We start from the raw sequence: 19,613 nt of genomic DNA on the forward strand, positions 1-19,613 counted from the left end.
GGCGGGGACAGGGCTCTGGGCTCACTCGGTCGCGGCGGGAGCTCCCAGTGGCTGCGGGAGCCGGCACGGAAAACGCGAAGGCATCAAAGCAGCGGCGGCGGGAGCAGCCCGGGCCGCACTCCCTCCCGGCGAGGACGGAGGCGGCGGCAGCGGCGGCGTCGGCAGCAGCAGCAGCAGCAGCATCCCCGCGCCGGGGGAGGCTCCATCCCCGCTGGATCCACGGGCTCGGATCGCATCCCCCCGCCCCGTACACCGTACAAAGGCTGCTGCCCGCTGCCCTCAGCCCCCCGCCGCCCCCGGCCCCATGCCCGCCGCCCGCCCGGACCGGGATGACGTAGCGGAGGGGCCGGGGGAGCTGCCAGCCCCTCACCGTAGCCTCGGGCAGCCCCCGGCGCAGACGCCGACGACTCATCAATATTAAACTGGGCCCGGTACCGGGCGGAGGGGGGGAGACATCATCGCGCCCCCGGCCGCCAATAGCGGCAGCTCCGCCGGTTTCCATGGCAACGGTGAGGGAACGGGGCTCGCTGCCCGCTGGCTGCAGCGGGGGAGAGGTGGGGAGCACCCCGGGGTCCTCGGTGCCCCACACCCCAGGGCAGCGGAAGCCTCGGGACAGGACCGGCCCCACGGGTGCTCGGCTGTGCCTGAGGATGTTCGGCTTTGCCCCAGGGGATGCTCGCCTCTGCCCCGGGGGATGCTCGGTTCTGCCTGGGTGTGCTCGGCTCTGCCCCAGGGCTGTTCGTCTCTGCCCCAGGGATGCTCAGCTCTCACACTTCTCCTCCGAGGGACCCAAAACTCAGCCTCCCACAGCACAGCTTGCTAGAAACAACACGCTGCTAAGCCCACAGGCAGGGCTCGGCCTTCAGTGGCTGTGGTGGACAAGAGGCAGAGGGTGGTGGGAGCAAGGAGTTGATATGATCCTGAGAGACAGGAGCTGACAGTATAAGGCTGTAGGAAAAGAGGGCACTGCCACCTCCAAGTGGTGCACAGAGCAGGCAGTCATGTGCGCTCTCTCCCTGCCTCACCGTGTCTTTGATGAAGATCGCCTCATTTATCAGGCCACAGTGTTCAGCAATGCTCGAGCAAAAGCCACCAGGCCACCCTAGGGGACATCCACCTGCTCCTGCTCCCCAGCTCTGTTCAAACCTTAACCCAAGCAAGGTTTGATGATCCGAAAACCACAAGGGGCACACACCTCACACCACTGCTGGCAGTGGGGCATTTTCTGCCTCCACCACGTCCTAGATGTGGCAGCAACCTCCAGCCCCACTGCCAGTGCCTCCCCACCGCTGGGGGACAGCATTTGTCATTCCACGGCGTGTTGCTCCCTTTGTGTTCATGGCTCCTGCACCAGGAGAGCCTGCTCTGGGTCTCCTGCTCGACGGGGGTGCTGTACAGGGGGCCTTCCATGCCCCTGTCAGACACCACTTTGTGAGCACCTCCGAGGGCATCATCAGCATATCCAGATGTGTACTGTGCAGATGTGTACTGTGCAGATGTGTCAGCTCTTGAAATGGATGCCACTGGCTATGTGCTGTGTGTCAGAGACAGCACAGGCAAATCACCACTGAGACAGTTATTTCTCACTGCTGCTGCAAAGCGTGTAGGTGACCCACTTAGATGGAATCCTGTGCTGTGCGGGGTATCACTGGGTCTGTTTCCCATCTCACAGCATGCAGGAGCCTGCCACCCCACCCAAATCCTAGCTCCCCGAGCCATCCATTTTTAAAGAGCTGGGGGTAAACCCCAAGCTGGTGATGAGCAGTGAATGCAGCCAACAAACCGGAGGGAATATTCCAGAAAACTGATCCCACCTACCTGTGTTTTGTGGTACCTGTGTACCTTCAAAACACCAGCTTCGTCTTCCCCTCCAGAGCCAGCTCAGGATAAGTCCCACCACCTCCCGCTGCTGGATTCCCACCAGTCCCTGCCCATGACTGTCCTGCCATCCCCCCCAGGAGACACCAGGCAGGATCTCCGGGTGCTGCACAGTGTGGAATCAGGCCCGGTCGCTGCTCACTCACTGATAAGACAGAACAAGCGGGTTTAATTAGCAGGAGGCGAGAGCCAGCAGTAGGAAGGGAAATGCACTGCTGATAAAATCGCATGGTTGCAAGCAGCTTGCTCGCCTCTCACAGCGCCGCCTCCTTGGAAACCCTGCTCCAACACGTCTGCTTTGGCACTTCCACTACCACGTGCTGCTCACTGTCTCTGCTCATCTCATCTAGGACATGCTGCCACCACAGCCCCCAGGGAGCTTTCTGCTTCTCCTGCTCACCAGTGCCAGACCTATGTGGTTCCATGGCATTCCCAGGACCTGCTGCCCTGGAGAAAGAGGAACCACCTGGGCCAAGCCAGGCTCAGTTTTGGATCTCCCATCACTGAAGGCCCCAGTTAGGTAAGGAATGTCCATCAGCCCTGGGGAGAGGATGTCCCCTGGGGCCCTGAGCTTGGGAAACTGGAGATGCTTAATTCCTTGACCATCCTACAGCTATTTAGCCAGCTGCGTAAGTCAAGGCTCCACAGCATCCTTAGAAAGGAGAAAAGAGAAATTCATGTGGGCTATAAACAAAGACTCAGTGAATCAGGAGCTCCCTGAGTTTCAAGTCAACGAAGTCTTCATGAGAATTACAGGAATGGGTGCTGCAGGCACCCGTAGTCGTCCAAGTCACCCAAGGATCTGCTGTGAGGCTGTGTTCCTTGTAGAGGAGATGGGCCAAAACACTTCCTAGAAAGACCCTTGAGGCTCTCCCAGGACTTTTCCCTCCCACAGGCTCAGGGAAAAGACGTAATGATATAAAGCAATCAGTGAAAAATTGGTGATTTCAGAGAGCTCAAGATCAACAGCTCAAGTCTGGGAGTATGAAAAGGAATAGCAGCAGAGCCCTCCGGCAGCACCCGCTGCTCTCCAAAGGCCTCCAAGAAGCCAGGCCTGTGTATGATGGTGCAGGGACAGGGGTGCAGTGCATGGTCCCCAGATCCTCCTGCCCTCTTCAGCTGGGGAGCAGCAATGATTGGGCTGCTGTACATTGGGCAACAAATGAGAAGCTAAGTGTGACCCTAGCATACACAGGATCCTCACAAACCACAGAGCCATCCCATGGGTTTTAAGCAGGACACTGATAACAGGGTCCCTTGGCAGCCTGGCCTGGTTCCATCTGGAATAGAGTTAATTGTCTTCCCAGCAGCTGGTGCAGTGCTGTGTTTGGGTTTCAGTCTGAGAACAGTGCTGATAACACACCCATGGTTTAGTTGTTGCTCAGTAGCACTTACCCTGATCAAAGACTTTTTGTCATGCTCTGCCAGTGCTGAGGGGCATAGGAAGCCATTAGGAAGCAGAGAAAAGACACCTGACCCAAACTAGCCAAAGGGGTATTCCATCCCAAAGCACATCATCCTTGGTCTATGAACCTGAGGGAGTTACCTGGGAGGGACCTGTCGCTGCTCAGGTTGGGCTGGCCATCAGTGGTGAGTGATTGCATTGTGCATCACTTGTTTCTTCTCAGGGGGCAGGGTTTTATTATCCCTTTCTCTCTCTCTCTCTCTCTTTATTTTCTATTACTATTGTGTTTTACTTTGGTTTCCATCATTAAATTGTTCTTATCTCAACCCATGGGTTTTATCTTTTCTCTAGCTCTCCTCCCCACCCCACTGGAGAGTAGGGGGAATTAACAAGCAGCTGCACTTAGGTCCTGGTACTTTGGTTGCCAGCTGGGCTTAAATCACAACATAGCCCCAGAAAACATAGGATGAATCAGGACCAGGGACCAAAGCCAGAAGCAAGAGAAGATAGAGCCAGGATTACAGACAAGGCTACAGCATATATATGGGATCCTTTCGGAGTGGGAGGCCAGAGACCAGGTATGTGCAATGTGGATCCAGGGTCTATCCAGATGTGGCTGGAGACAAGCTTACAATATCAATTCAGGGGCCACTTAGGAGACAAGACCAAACAGAGGTTTACCTACATCAAAGCCCAGCCAAGGACAGAAGGCCCAGGCCTGAGCTGAAATAATGCCTCTGGCCTCAGGCAGCAGGTCCAAAAGGTGAGCACCCGGTGAGGCTGCTCAGGGCAATTAAGAGCAATTAGTGCCTGCTGGGTCCTGCTGAGCTCCCCCCTGGCTGTGGGGGTGGCATTGCCAGGGACTGGGGGGGGCTCGTGAGACCTCCACTGTGGTCTCAGCTGGGGCAGGAGTGGTGAGGACCAGCACCCCAGGGCCATGCCAGCCCTGGGGGTCCTGCTCATGGGTGTTTGGGAGATGTCTCCTATCAGCCCGCATGGGCACTGCCAGATTGGAGTGACTGGTGGGTGCCAACACATTTCCACTTCCTTTCCAGCAGATCCCTGGGGGTGGCCCCAGCCAGACACCCCTCCGGCCACTGTGCATGAGTGAGCCCATGCTGGTGACCACAGAAACCTCCAGCAACACAAGTGGGTGCCTGCTCCCCACCTCCATGCACCCACCTCATGGCCAGCGGCTTGATCTGACACGTCCTGGTGTGGCTCAAGGCCACGTGCCCACACTCCTCTTCCCCCTGGTCCTGCCACCCCCAGCAGCAGTGGCCGCTGGTGGGATCGTGCTGTGGAGCAGTGCAGGGACGGAGCCCTGGTTAAAAATAACCTGGCAGAAAAGTGGATGTGATGAGCTGGCCCTGCCAGGGTGATGGTGCAGCCTCAGCCACGGTGGCTCAGCACAGCACGGCATGAAAACACCATTGCATGCTCTGGGGCTGGGGCAGGAGAGTCTGGTTCACACCCCCCATGCCGGCAGAACCTGACGGGGTGCCAATAGCCCTGACAGCACTGCAACAGGCACCCACATCTTCCTCAACACTCAGAAGGATCCCAGCCCCAACCGCTGCCCTGCTCAGGGCATTTCTGGGCGTGCAAAGCAGCAGTGACCCAGGACAGCACAGCCCGCTCACCTCTGCCACATCAAACAGGGGCAAGGACAAGCGAGCCGAGGTCCTTCAGAGACCAGGAGCTCACCCCAGTAGGCAGAGGACACGTTTCCTTGTGGGAACCTAACAAAATGCATTCAGTCCAGAGGGAGGGTGCCGAAAAACGGGGTTGTGGCTTGTTTGTTTTCTGCTAAAGAAAAGGAAGAAGGTAGCAGTTGCTGTTCTGCTCTCAGCAAGAAACATGTTTCAATCGTGTTTCTGCTCTCAGCAGCAAACTTCTCTCCTGGCAGTGAGCATCGAGTGGCTGTAACATTTGTAGCCACAAATACAGTCCTTGATCAAAAGCAGGCAGGGTTTATCCTTCCCAACACTTCAATATTGATTATTAGGAAGTGAACTTTCAAAACTTCTACATGTGAAAACCTTGGGCTTGCTTTTCCTTGGCAGCAAAGCAGGAGCTGCTCAGGGCTGTCCCATGGGCTGCTGGGGCTGGGGGGGGGGGGGGGGGAGCTATTTTCATTTTTACTGTGTAGAAGTTTGCCTCCTTGTGACCATGACGACAGTTTTGATTTAATGGTCTTTTCTCTCCTCATCCCCTTTGAACAGTCCCACTGCCAGCGAATGGGGGAAAGCTGGGACAGCAAAGAGAAGCAAAACACACCCCAGTCCTTTCTGCCAGCTTCAGGAGGGGTCAAAGTGAAAGAAAAATACCACGAACTCAATGAAGCCACTCAAGGGCAAGACCAGCACACGGAGCTCTACAAAATGGGGAAACTTTCCATTAAGCTTTGGGCTTAAAACAGCGGGGGGGGGGGGGGAGGGGGGGAAGTGTGCTTTTAATATTTTTTCCTTCTAATTTTAGATGCCCTCTCCCAGAGGAGGAGATGGGGAGTGACCGTGTCCAGGGGTGTTTGGGAGCTGATGTCTGGGGACGGGGACCCTCCTCCTGTGTCCCTGGAAGCTGGGCTGGTTTTAGGCACAACCTCCCCAGGAAGGATGAGCCAGGGGTGTGGGGCTGGGGGCAGACAAGGGCCGTGGGAGGAACTCTTCACTCCATGTTCAGACCATGGCTGGGGCTGCCACAGGACACAGCAGCTTTGCCAGCACGCCCTGGGGGGGCTGAAGGTGAAAGACCCCTGTCGATGGGCTGAGATTTGCCGGCTTCTCTTCAGCTATTTCCACCCCCACCCATGGTCTCACCAAGGGTTTCCCAGGGCTCTGAGCGTGGTCTGCAGCAGTGTGCTGCTGCCGGACAGCCCCACGGCCCACGGCCCCAGGCACTGCACGTGTCTTCCCTGTGTTTGATTTCCCAGGAGCAGAGTAAAAAGGTCCACAAGTCGACACCAAAAGAGTTTTATTCAGCAGCCACCCACCCTGCTGTACCCAGCAGTCATTTGGCAGCACAAAGCTACTCAGGAGCCCCTGTCCACCTCCCATCCCTCCCCCCACTGCACATGGCCATCACCACCAAGCTCTCCTCAGGGCTTTGCCATGTAGAAAATGATGATGGGGGTGGTGGGAAACTGGGAATTGGAGGCTTTGCTGCCTACCTGGCCTCCCAGCACGGTGCTTGCTCCAACCCGACAGGCCCCTCCGACATGCACGTGGGGCACCAGGCCATGGGGCCTCTCTTTCCACGTGGCACAGCCCATCCTCCTCTCTTGGATAACCTGCGATGGGCTCGTGGGTCGCGGCATTGCTCTCTTCTCCGTAGCCCACAGTACACTCATCCATAAAGTAGGAAACACTACACCCTGCAGTGCTGTTTAGTAGTGCTTTCTACTTTATGGGTGACTGCACTGTCTCTCAGTCCGTGTCCGGCAGTCGCTCTCCTCCAGCGATGTGCTCACTTCTGCCCACGCAGGGCCAAGTCCCACATCCCCTGTGTCCCACAGCAGGCCCCCTCAGGGTCAGCATGGCCAGGGATGCAAATCACAGGGGACAGGGAGCCCCTGCAGCATCACCTCCTGCCTTGGGGAGCTATGCCAGGCATGGGTACCATCCTCATCCCCACGGCGGAGATACTTCCTTGTGCTCCCTTGTTTCCCCTACAACCCCATCCCGGGCACAGGGGACATCCTCACCTTGTCCCCATGGGCAAGACTGTACCTTATACCTCATTGTCCCACCTCAAGCCCTATCCTGGGCACAAGGGACTTCCTCACCTTGTCTCCAAAGCAGAGAAGCCACCTAATACCCCATCCTGGTCAAAGTGGACAGCTTTGACTTGTCCCAAAAGGAAGGACCCCAACTCAGACCCCATTCTAGTCATAGGAGTAAGTTTGCACTTACCTCCAAAGAGAGGAATCCATCTAATACTCCATTCGGGTCATAGGAGACCACTTTGACTTGTCCCCAAAGCAGGTGATTCCACCTCAGACCCCATTCTGATCACAGAGAACCCAACTGCCTTGTCCCTGCTGGTGGGGACCCTTTCAGACCTCATCCAGAGTACGGAGAGCGTGTTTGCTTTGCCCCCATGGTGAGACCTCCACCCCATACCCTTTCATAGAGGACCCCCTTCCTTACCTTGCCCCCATGCCAGAATCCCACCCTAAACTCCATTGTTGCCTTTCAAACCCCACTCTGGTCTCAGAGGACCCCGTCATCTGGATCCCAAAAGCAAGATCCCATCTCAAACTCCATCACTGTCCCTCTAATCCCACCTGCATCACAAAGACTCCCCTTGCCATGTCCCCATGAGGGGACCTAACCTAACTGACACCCTGGTCACAGAGGACTCTTTTGCCTTGTCTCCATGGTGCGCATCCTACGGAAAACCCCATCGCCATCACCCTTGAAATGCCCCCGTAGGGGATGAGGTGTCATCCCTGCCTCCTTTTCCCAAGAACACTTCGCTCCATCCCCCTGCCCCTGAAGCCACAGGAGCTCTGTGGCTGGGGGCTCCCCATGGGACTCCACCTCGCCCCATCTGCCAGCCACGTGGAGACACTTTCAATGCTCCCATTGCCTTTCAGGCCATGTGATGGGGGTCAATTGGGGGTCCCCGCACCTGAAGCCACATGGACCCTTGCCCCACCAGCCTCACCTTGCCTGCCCCGCCAGCCTCCATGTCGCCCACTCTCGTTCCTGCTGCCACTGAAAACCCCCTGGGTGCCACTTCTGCTTCGGGTGCTTCCTGCCTCCACCCACCCGCCAGCGTGGTGCCTCCTCCCCCTGGCACCCTCCTCCTGGGACGGGGGCACCCCCTTTCCCATCATCGGCCCCCGGCACTCACTGCCCCCCCCTCACAGTGGGATGGGGCCATGGCCACTGCACCCCAGTACACCCCATGCTGCTTCTTGAGACCCATGTGGGCACCTTGGATGGGTCCCCCCATTACCGGATCAGGGCACGGGTAGCCCATGCTGGGTGCTGGTGGCCCACGCCGGGTGCCGGTGGTGCATGCTGGGTGCTGGTGGTGTATGCCAGATGCCGGTGGCCCACGCTGGGTGCTGGTGGCACATGCCAGGTGCTGGTGTGGTGAGGTGCTGCATGGGGTGATGGTGGTGGCCAGGGAGCAATGGGCCCCTGTGCGTTGTGAGGCTGCTTTTAACCCCATCCTGCCCACGTGGCCCCGACCACAGGAAGAGCCGTCGCTGCCGAGGAGATAACGGTGCATGGTCCCACCCAGCACCACCCCACAGCCCGACCGCAGCCAGCCCAGCGAGGGGCGAGGGGTGGCCACCGCCGAGCACAGGAAGCCGTTGCAGAGCAGCCGGTTGCGCTCTCCTGGGCCTCGCTGCTGAGGGCGACAAACATGTTTGTGCAAAACACAAAGACCGAGCAAAAAGGGCTGTTTGCACAGGGCGACAGGAACCAAATCCACCCCCTCCCAGCTGCGTGGGGGCTGGGACAGCCGCGGGGCTCCACCATCGCCCCTTGCCCCATCCTGGTGGTGGGACCTGCACAGGAGTGAGACGTTCCTGACCACGGAGAGAACTTATGGAGGGGTCTGCAGGATTTCGGGTGCTGCCCAGTATAGGGGCAAAGAAGATGGGGACACGGGTGCCAATGGACTGTGAGCCCTAAACATGGTCTTTCAGAAACACATTGCCCAAGAGGCATTCTGGAGCCTCTTACCCGCTCCATGCTCTGCAACACTAGACTTCCCCCAGCCACGGGCAGCTCTAACGGCTGACAGGGACGTGAGGCCCCGGGAAGCAAAGCGAAGGCCAGGTTTGCAGGGTTTGCATGCCTGGGTTGCAGTAGCCAGCTCTGCCCGATGGCACCGGGGCTGGAGCTCCTGTGTGTCATAGAGCAGGGGGTTTGCATAGCCAGCACTGCGCTGCATGCTGGAAGCATGCCCTGCCACAGTGCCAGGTGAAGCTGCCCATGAAACTAGTCTAAAATCTACGAGCTAAAGCCCAAAAAGTGACTTTAAATGGGACTGCATCTGCCTGTGCAATGGCTCCCATGCGGCTTTGCAAATGGCTCTTTTTTTAGGCCAGAATGATTCACGCTCTACATTGATAAGCTGGACGGAAATGTAAAAAAAATATAAACCTATGGTGAGGTTTGCAGAAGGCAGCGGACCAGCAATGTCAAAAATAACTGAGCAGCAGCACAGACAGAAGTGATTTGCCTTGAGCAGCACATGCGCTGGTAGAGGGGGCTTTGGTGGAAAGGCAGCTGGTTGGGAAATTCTTTTCAAACCGAGATTGAACTGCTCAAAAAGTTTCACTGGGAGAAAACAGCCCCAACCCGTAAGTGGCTGGAGTGAGCCTGTCCACCTGCCCAGCTGGCCCCAGCAGTCTGCCTTGTCTCCCATCCTTTGCTGGCCCTATGCACGTCTGCATCGCTTATGGTCACCAGCCTGGGGACATCGTGCTCCCCAAGCCAGTGAGAAGTTCAGCAGGGAAATCTAAGCAGGTGATGTCTCCACAGGGTCCTTTGCTGGTGCAGCTCTGACCGGGGAGAGCATCCCTCTGCTTCTGCTTGTGGCAAGCAGCTCCTCACCAGCAGCAGAGGCCACCACATGTGTGGCTGGTCCCACGTGGAGCTGACTCAAATGCCTTCTGAGCTCCCTGAATTATCCCTCCTGAGGACACCTGCAATCGTGAACATCAGTCTGGATGTGTGAGCAGGTTGTTCCCAAACCAGAGATTCCCCTGAGACAGCAGCCCAAGTCCAGTGCAGTGGGCAGGTCCCCTGTGGTGGTGGGTGCTACCACTGGGTGTCAGAGATGCAGAGGTACAGGCAACCATGCTCTTACAGCAGAGACAAGAAGCCTTTCTGGGGGCAGCCAGAGGAAGCTTTGGTCCCAGAGGTGCTGCTGGGGACTTTCCAAGTGCTCTGGAGTCAACGCTACATTTCTTGTAGCGTGACTTGCTTCAACAAGCTGGCCCCTGCTATACACAGAGAGCTGGGGGCAGGGGGTGGAGGTGAGAAAAGGCCCATTTGATGCTATCCACGTTGCAAAGCAAGATGATGTGTTTCTTAATGGAGGCAGCTGGGAGACACTGCTCCAGAGAGATGGATGTCATGGGCAGGGTGAAGCACGTGGCCAGCGCTGGGGATGCTGCAGGGAAGGAGCTGTGCCCTCCCAAAACAGGGCTCTCAGCAGAGCACTGCCCACCCAGAGAGGAGCTGAGGAGCTGTGTGGGATGGCCACTGGCGCCTTCCAGGCAGGGAAGTGGGGGGAGGCAATGCTTCCTCTTTCCCTGGCCGAGCACAAGCAAGGGGACATGACATTCTGGGTGTCCCGAGTTGGTTTCCTTCTGCCAGCAGCAGCCACTCACTGCCTGCACCACCTCTCGGAGAAGAGGAAATCAACAGATCTGGTTCTTCAGGTCTCTAAGTCTCCAACTGATAATGAACTTCCCACATCCCCTGGCCATTGGTTAATTTTACCAACTGGCAAACGAGGCTGCAGGAATAGCTACCCTCAGCCCTTGGCCTGGCCAAACGAGCTCCCTGTGATGGGGGCACAGAGGTGTTTTGACGCTCAGGGAGGCTGCACTGGCTGTGTTTCCTCCCCTGAGGACCTTGTGAGGGCTTCTGGTCCCTAGAACGCTCCTGAGACCTCTCTTCACACCCTGGCCACCTGCTTGGCATCACCTGAGGACTTGCTGATGGATCCCCGGCGTGCTGGTTGCTGCTGTTCCCAAGGGTGCCGCTCCTCAACCCACCAGCACTCTTTAAAACAAACCATCTCCCACCATGGCTCTGCTCCCCGGGCTCTACCCTCCCCTGCTCTTCTCTCCGGTCTTGCAGGTGCAGGTTGGACACCCACAGCGTCCCGGCACCCGGGTGTGCCACCCAGGTTTTGTTCTGTATTGAGCACCGTGGATGCATCACTGCTGCTGCCTCACAGGGCCCAGGCTCCCCACTGCCCAGCGGGACGTGGGCTGTTGCTTTTCCAGTAACTCTCCTAGTATCGATGGGCACAGAGGAGCGGGAGCTGGGGGCTTGGGGGGCAGCAGCAGCACCGGCCCCGGCACAAGGGGCAGGGGGAAGGGCCCTTGTCAGGCTGCACAGCCCAGGCACTGCGAAAGCCCTGATATTTCTTATCGCCCCTTGCAGCAACTTCCCCTCCTCGCCTGCGGTTGCAGAGCTCGCTGCACGCAGGGGAAGTGGCGGCCAGGCCGGCTGCCTTCAGCCCTGTGCCGTGCTGAAAGGAGATGGTCCCAGCTCTGTGCCAGGCAGGCAGCTGCCTGCTGCCCAGCCATGCCTGTGCAGCTCCCATCTATCCAGCTCCTCGTGGGCCTGAGGAGAAGAAGGGAGGGGGTGGTCTCACCTGAAGCCTCCCTGAGTCCCCTTCACTGGCTAGTGGGAATGTGATTCTGCTAGCCACTTGCTCCACAGAGAGCCGGCAGTGCCTCCTGGCCATCATTCTGCCAGACCCCAACAGAGCTGCAGTCATGTCACTGTTAACACTGAAGACTAATGAGTGCATTCCCAACATAAGCCACCATATTCCCTCTAAGAACAGGGGACAGAGGCGCACGGATGGGCACAGTTCCCTCTGCTCTGCAGCACAATGGGTGTCCTCAAGAACAGACTCCTGAGGCAGGAGGCTCCAATCTGGTGATGCTCCTGGAGAGCATGGGGAGGGCTACTACTGCTGCCCCAAGGAAATTGGGGGTGCCCAAAAGCTCCTGAGAGCTTTTTGGACGGTCAGATCATTGCCACCATCCTGCTAGGCACAAGGAAGCGCTTGCTTCCTTGGCACAGCCAAGGGCCACCTCTGCACCCCAGCAGGAATGGGGCTGAGCCTCATTTCACTACCAGGCACTGGGACGCTCTCCCAGCCTGATCCCACTGCCCGCACCCTGCCTGTCCCCAGGGAGCGCCGCTGCCGGCAGGGCCGTTACAACTGAGTCAACCAGAAACTGCCTGGTGAGGCGGGCGGGAGCCGAGTGAGCGCGAGGGGAAACCTCAGCCAGGCCGAGCGCCGCGGGAGGCGGGCGCGGGGGCCCACGGTGACCAAATTTAGACACAGCGCGATCTGACCAAATATAGACACCGCGCGGCCCGGCTGCGCCAATGGCGGGCGCGGGGCCGTTGGCTGCCACGCACGGGGGCCCCATCGCGTCCCGTGTCACCTGCTGCAGCGCGCCTCGCAGGTGGGGGCAGGGGAGGACACGGGTCGGGGGCCGGCATCAGTGCTGCGGCACAGACTGCAACTCCCACTGTCCCGTTTCCCAGCCTGACAATGTCACAGGGTGGGCACCAGCGTGGGCCCATTTGGGATGGAGAATCATGGAATCCCAGCCTAGTTTGTGTTGGAAGGGACCTTAAAGCTCACCCAGCCATGGGCAGGGACACCTTCCACTAGAGCAGCGTGCTCCAAGCCCCTGTGTCCAACCTGGCCTTGAACACTGCCAGGGATGGGGCAGCCACAGCTTCTCTGGGCACCCTGGGCCAGCGCCTCAGCACCCTCACAGGGAAGAGCTTCTGCCTAAGAGCTCATCTCAGTCTCCCCTCTGTCAGGTGAAAGCCATTTCCTCTTGTAACCCAACAGCAATACGGGGAACAGACGAAGCTGTGCTCTGGACCTCTCGGGGCAGGATAGACTCAGGAGATGGGGGGCTGAGCTCTGTGGTGACAGTCCCTCCCTTCCCAGAAGTGCCTGCTCCCACACTGGGACAAGGCATGAGAATCTCTGAGGTCCAGAGACCCTGAGGAGCCAGGGACAAGCACCAAGGGCTGCCAGGAACATCTCCCCAAACCTGGCATTGATGGCCCCTTTCCAGACGAGCCAGGCCAGGCAGTGCTCGGAGAGCAGTATCGAAGGCCCAGCCTGGCCAAGGGGCTGGTTCCTGTGGCCACCAGCCCATGTTGACACCCTGTTCCATACCATGCACCTCAGCTGTCTGGGGACTCTCAGAGGAGGTGCAATGTCCTCACCCAGCATGTGTCCAGGGCTCTGTTTGGGTTCTCAGCAGCTCTTCTGCCACTGTCCACACAGGAGGACCATTCCCTCCAGGGGAAAAACCCAGCGCCTACTTTGGGAAGAGCCTGGGTGATGCACATTTGGCCAAAAGGAGGAAGGATGACTACCACTCGGGATGCAGCAGGAGGTCCCGGTAGAGCTGGGGACGAGGCAGATACCACCAGGTTCTCAAATCCCTCCTGTGACTTCATCTGTGGTCTCACTTTGCCATTTGCCGGAAGGAACCATGCACCCTCAGCAACCTCCACCGTCAGGATGAGACCCTACTCTGTCCCACCAACCCCTGGCATCTCCCCTTCCCATGAAGCAGAACTGCAGGAGCAGACCAGGGAGGTGAGAGGTCTCAGCCCAGAGGAGGTTTGGGACCCTCCAACAGCTTCTTGTGTCCCCCCAGATGCCAAGACCCCAACTCTGTCAGCAGATCAGTGGGTTTAGAGGTATCCACCATGAAGCAGCTTAGGGCCACTTTGCAGGCAGCACTGAACTTGCAGGGGGTGACAGTACCATCTTCACATGCTCTTTGCAGGCCTACTTCAGGAACCGATGGCCCACCAGCCTGTCTGTCCCCCACAAAGCAAAGCGTCCTCCTTCCCTTGTAATTCCTGACAGGCAAACAGCCAGAGGACCTGAAACATCAGAGCTCCCTGTTTTCCCTGCAGATCCCCTCAGCTGGGAACACGTTTCCATTCTTTGCCTACCATTGCTAGAGCAAAAGGAGCCCCCTTGGGACGGTGCACGAGGCAGACGTGCCTCACTTCTGCCACGCTTTGAAAGCCTTCATAGCTACCTGCACCTCTGAAACCTGCATCCATCCCCTCTGCAGCCCATCCAAATGGCTACCGAAAGCTGGCCGTGGGCCCCCTCCTCTCCCTACCACATCAGACAAAATCAGGTGCCTCGGTGGCTTCTGCCCATGGGTGCTGACGCAGAGGTGATGGGCAGGGTGGGCTGCCCTTAACGGCATGCACTGCGGCTTTGCCACCCTCACTCCAGCAGTGCTTCCCCCCAGCTCTGGGCTAGCAGCACAGGGACCAGGTCATCTTTCCCTGCACCTCAACCTTGCCAAGGTCTCCTCAGCCAGCTTCCAAGGAAAACACTTTAAAGCTGGGTTTGTTTTAGTTGGGTTTATCCCCCCCAGCACCTACCCCCCAAGGGTCTCTGCACCCCTGCGGTCACCAGCCCCCCCGGCACACAGGGAAGGTCTGAGGCTGTGTACAGGAAGGCACTGAGGCAGCCCCTGAGAGCAGATTTAGGATGAAGCAGCCCTGATGCTGCTGCAGTCAACCCTGGGCAGCACCTCTGCCACGGCATGCACAGAGCATCCATGGGAGCACAACTGGGGGTGTCACCACACCTCAGCCACTGTCCCAGGGCACTGCTACAGATCCCCCTCCATCTGCAGCCCAGCTTGCCCAAGCTGCAAGACAAAGACTCATGGCAGGCGGTGGGAGCAGCGTGCAGGGACAGAGCCTCGGGGGGCCCCCGTGCAGGTGGGGAGGGCTCAGACAGGCATTTCCCAGCAGCAGCAGCAGCAGCAGCAGCTGCTCTGCGTGGAAGCACCGAGTGCGCTGCGGTTTGGGAAACTCACTTTTCTCACCCGGAGGCACAGCCGAGGTATCGGTTCTCAAAACCCGCACCAAGAAACCCACTGGCTCATGTTTCCTGCCTGCACTGCCCGGGGCTGCCCTGGCCTCCCCCTGCCCCAGGCGGCTGCGGTGCCAACCCTGCAGGGCTTCCAGGCCTGGCTCAAATATTTTAACGTCATTTTGGTGCAGGGGGAGGAGCCGTCTTCAATTGACTCAGATCCACAGCTCCCTGCCCTGTTGACGCTTTCTCTCTTGATTACAGCCCAGGCTGCCACTGCACATCTTTTCTATTTCTTCGATGTGAGAGCTCCCTGCCCTACTTTTCTCAGCAAATAAAGATCCAGATCTGTTTGCTTTTTGCTGTTACAAACCGCTGGCAGCTCCAGGGCTCAAGTCTAACTGAAATGCTCATTTTAGGGTGTTTTGCAGAGGTTCAATGCTCAGCTCTGGCAGCCTGGAAGCAATGAATCACTTGGGTGGCGTGGGCTGGGAGATGTGGTGCGTGTGTGGGCGAGTGAGCAAGCTTGCAGGGAAGAGGCTCACCGATTCAGCCCTACCAGAGGCACCCAGTGCTCAGGAGCACCGAGAGCTGCTTGCAGGCAGAGGAGGTGCAGCTCTCTCTGAAAGCCCACCAGGGCTCAGCCTGTTTGCCTTGCTGTTCCCCCTCTGTTGCACTTTCACAGCAGCACCGCAGTCTGAACTCTATATAACCTGGAGTAGTTGTGATTCCTTCCAAGGGGTGAGGTCCCTGCAGGCTTTACAAGCCCCTTCACCTTCCATGAGAGGTACAATGAAAATGTACACTGCTCCCTGGGGACAGTTAAGCAAAGTTCCCAGCGCTGGGCAGTAACTGCATTACTGCAAGACTGCAGCTCCCCAGGAAGGGAGACATAAACCACCGTGCCTGCAGACTCACACCCAGCCAAGCCAAACAAGCCCACCGTGTGCAGGTCCTGCATGGGTCACCTCATCTGCACCATGGGGCCAGGGGACCAGCTGGCCTGGGACTATGGGAAGAATCGCAATATGCCTCCAGCCCTGGAACAGCTCCAGTGTGTTCATGCCCATCCCTGGAGCCAGGGAAGGGGAACACAGCCGGGTAAGCTAGAGGGAGGGCACGGCACTGTGAAATACAGCAGAAAATGCACATGAGCCTCAGGTCTGTCCTGCTCTGGTCCATCTCCAGCAGCTTCCCCCCATCACCAGCCTCCAGCCATGCTCCACGAAGCCGTGCTGCCACCACGTGGCACTTGAAGGATGAGGCTTCGAAGCTGGCCATGGCCAGGGTCGTTGCTCTCTGTCATACAATAATAGGACGAATCATATATTCATCATATAAGAGTATGACGAATAATAGAATCACCGAAAGGTTTGGGTGGGAAGAGATTTTAAAGCTCATCCAGTACCAAGCGCCTGCCACGGGCAGGGACACCTTCCACTAGAGCAGGTTGCTCCAAGCTCCATCCAACCTGTCCTTGAACGCTGCCAGGGAATGGGGATCTACCCCCACCATCCTTCCAACTTGGCTGTAGCCGAAGCCTCACTCAAAATCCATCTCCTCTCAGCTGTAGAAAATGCTGCCCATCTCATCCTCCTTGATCCCTTTCATTCTGAACCTTGTCAGCTCTCGTCAACCTCACACAACCAGACAGTGCTGGCTGCAGCTTTATTGGACACTTCTGCTGGAGATGAACACAACCTGGGGGATCCCAGCTCACCCCGTGCTTCTCACAGCACAGCCAGTCCCAAACTACCCTCGAGGTCCCAGATGTCTGTGCCTAAAATGACTAAATCTGAGCATTCTGTGGAGTCAGTCACACCCTTCTCCCACAGACCTGATCCACCAGGGTCATCTCCTGCCCAGTCTCTGCAACCAAGGAAGCCTGGAGGGTAAGCATCAAGTAACTCAAGGGCTTTGGATGTTCACCAGAGGTGTGTGAAAATCAGCTCCCTCCTCTCCCCAAAGGATGTGAACCTGCTGTTCCATCTTTCCCAGAGGAGACTGTAACCCCCAGGCCAGGGGCATAAGCACCCTTGGTTCTTCCACAAAAGGCAATCAGCTCCTGAAGATGTCTGCGGGAGCCCAAAGCCCACCACCAACTTGACTTGGTCCTGGTCTACACCAGCAAACACTCTTCACTTCAGCACCAAGTCTGCAAGTCCCCAAGAGAAATGTGGTTTAAGGCATCTTTCTCTGCAGTGTTTTGTCTCAACCAGCATTGTGATCACACAGCCTCCCTGTGTTCACATCAGTCTTCTTCAGCCACACATCTACTCCAAACCCCTGCAGGAAGCTGTGCTCGAGTGCTTGGGGCTCTTTTCTGGGCCAGCTCTACAAACCACAACAGGACAGAGAACATATCACCTCGGTGCCACTGACACTGTCCCTTCACAACAGCAACGCATTTCCTTGAGGCAGCTGCTTTCGTCCCACATCAGATGGTGCTTTCACCATCTGATTTCAGCCACCATATTTCCCCAGATAGTGATTTTCCACTATTTGTCTACAAAAAACCAAGACTGAGCTTTCCAGCTACAGAATTATCTCAGTGGCAAAAAGATTATTTCAGAGAGCTATTGATAATAGATAGCTTATCTAAGGCCAGAGTCCTTTGTGATCAGCCGGATTCCACGTCCCCTGCACCAGACCACACAGGCCCAGAGCACCAAGACCTCTAGATAACCTAAACATTAAATACTTAGCATCATCTACCTACTCCATCCAGCAGTGAGCTGTAAGACACAAACCACTAGTCTGCTCATTCCTACAGTGAGGGACTCTGCAGTTCAGCCAGGGCAGGATCTCCCTCCCCAGGCAGAAGCGTCGTCCATGGTGTAAGAAGTGATGGCAATTGTGGGCTCCAAAACAGACTGGCAGGTGTAGGGGGATGAGTGTGAAACCCTTCGCACTACCTGCAGTGGGTGAAACTAGTGACTAGAGATTCAGCTCTGAGGAGACAGTGTGTTTTATTGAAGTATAAACACAACTATATCCCAGCCCTCCTCTTTTCCACGCCATCAGTAAAAAAATCTGGTGCACCACCATTAAAAACTGCTTTCCCAGACCCATTCATGCCATCCCCCTTGACAAGGCTCAAACAAAGTATCTACAGTCAGTGGTACAGGGCAGACAGTGGTACAGCAGAGGCCAGAAGTACTGAGAGGAGCTGAGTCAGGAAGCTCCCTCCACGTCAGGCTCTCCTTCCCACATGCTAAAGCTAAAAGGTTTTGGAGCAGTGCCCCACATGCCTGGTGCCTCTCCAAACACATCTGGGGAATCCTCCAGGCAGCACAAGAGCACTTTAGGTTTTTATAGCTGTGTCTCGGGACTTGTAAGCCACGCCACGGCTCTTCAGCTCTCGGACGATCCCTGCAGCAAGGAGAAAAACACACTTCAGTATTCCTTAGGGATGAAGAGCCCTGAAAAAATCCGGTTGCTCTGTCATGTAGCCTTCACACAGTTTATCCCTGGTACCACAGGGATAGTCAGCAGCATCTTTAATATCAGCTTCTGGCAGGTGTTGTGCTCAAAGACTGCTGGGAGAAACCCCACCTGCATAACCCTGAAAGCACCTCCCATTCAGCATCTCTTTGTGGTACCCTTGCTCATCCCTTCACCCACACTGCATGTGCTCTGTTCACAATACAGTGTTCACTGAACATCCTGATTTCGTCACACAGCACAGCACAATGCACTGCCCAGTCTGACACCTTTGAAACAGCAACAGCCCCAACACCTCCTGCACAGAACAATCCCTCAGGTGCCACCTGTGCAGGAGCCTCCCCCATAACACGAGCTGCAGTGTTACCTTGAGGCAGCCGGCCGGTCACTGACACTGCGTACACACCTGGCTTGAAGTTACCTGGGGAAAAGAGAACGCTGATCTACCTGCACGGCAGCAGCCAGGTGTGGCAGCATCCTGGGAGCCTCTGCCAGAGATGATGTCCCCTCATCGGGAGCAGAGACCCCCTCTGCAGCCCCAAAAGCAACTCCCGCTGCCCCAGAGAAGGGTTTGCTGAGGAGAAGGGATCTCTGCCCCCAGAAACCCACTCACTGATCCGCTGCCACTTGGAGACCCAGCTGTCCTCAGGGCTCATCATCGCGATGATCCTGTAGGAGGGACAGGAATGAGAGGGCGCTCTGCAGCCGAGTGACACCCCGGTGAACACGGGTCGGGCAAACTCACCCGTCGAAGGAGGAGCTGGTACAGTCATAGACCATCTCCCGGTTGCCCTTCATCTGCAGATACGCATCGCAGTTGTCACAGCCGTCGTACTCGAACTGGTCGATGGTCTGAGGGGACAGAGACGTCAGCGCGGGGCCTGGCCGGGAACGGGAAGGACCAGAGCGAGGGAAGGGGAGGGCCGAGTCGGGCCAGGCCGCGGGAGCCAGGCAAAGCTGGCTGAGAAAAGGGAGGGAGCCCCGGGACGGAGAAGCGCCCGCAGGCCGAGAGAGGCCCCAGCCTGGCGGCACGAAGGAAGAAAGGCCCGGGCCGGGGCAGGAGCACCGGAGCACGGTGCCGGTGCTGGCCGCACCTTGACGAGGGAGCACAGCAGGCAGGCGCGGAGGTGCCGCAGGTCCTTGGGGACGGTCTCCAGCGCCATGTTGCCACGGCGAGCCCCGCGCAGGCGCAGAGCGGGACCGGGGCCGGGCCGGGGCTGGGCGCGGAGGACGGGCGGGTCCTAGCGCCGGTCACGGGCAGGGCCACCCCACTGTCACCGCGCCG

At 57.6% G+C, this 19,613-nt stretch overlaps 1 protein-coding gene across 1 annotated transcript; it reads right to left on the bottom strand.

The window, feature by feature from the left end:
- Window positions 1–17,834: 17,834 nt before the first annotated feature.
- On the bottom strand, window positions 17,835–19,573 carry SUPT4H1 (SPT4 homolog, DSIF elongation factor subunit). The gene is made up of 5 exons (XM_080629912.1): window positions 19,423–19,573; window positions 19,074–19,180; window positions 18,942–18,997; window positions 18,696–18,749; window positions 17,835–18,256 (listed from the first exon to the last, which is right to left on the bottom strand). The coding sequence occupies exons 1-5, from the start codon at window positions 19,489–19,491 to the stop codon at window positions 18,189–18,191; spliced, it is 354 nt and encodes a 117-aa protein (XP_080486038.1). The 5' UTR covers window positions 19,492–19,573; the 3' UTR covers window positions 17,835–18,188.
- Between the last annotated feature and the right edge of the window lie 40 nt (window positions 19,574–19,613).

This window comes from Psittacula echo, assembly GCF_963264785.1.
Source record: "Psittacula echo genome assembly, chromosome: 15".
In the NCBI taxonomy this organism is placed as follows: Eukaryota; Metazoa; Chordata; class Aves; order Psittaciformes; family Psittacidae; genus Psittacula; species Psittacula echo.

What these genes read in the sequence shown, in the direction of transcription:
- SUPT4H1 (XM_080629912.1), bottom strand. Translation starts at nt 19,491, where the DNA reads ATGGCGCTGGAGACCGTCCCCAAGGACCTGCGGCACCTCCGCGCCTGC. An exon ending in TGCTGTGCTCCCTCGTCAAG is followed by an intron (nt 19,181 to 19,422) that starts GTGCGGCCAGCA and finishes CTGTCCCCTCAG; the next exon opens with ACCATCGACCAGTTCGAGTA. An exon ending in GACCGGCCGGCTGCCTCAAG is followed by an intron (nt 18,257 to 18,695) that starts GTAACACTGCAG and finishes TCCTTGCTGCAG; the next exon opens with GGATCGTCCGAGAGCTGAAG.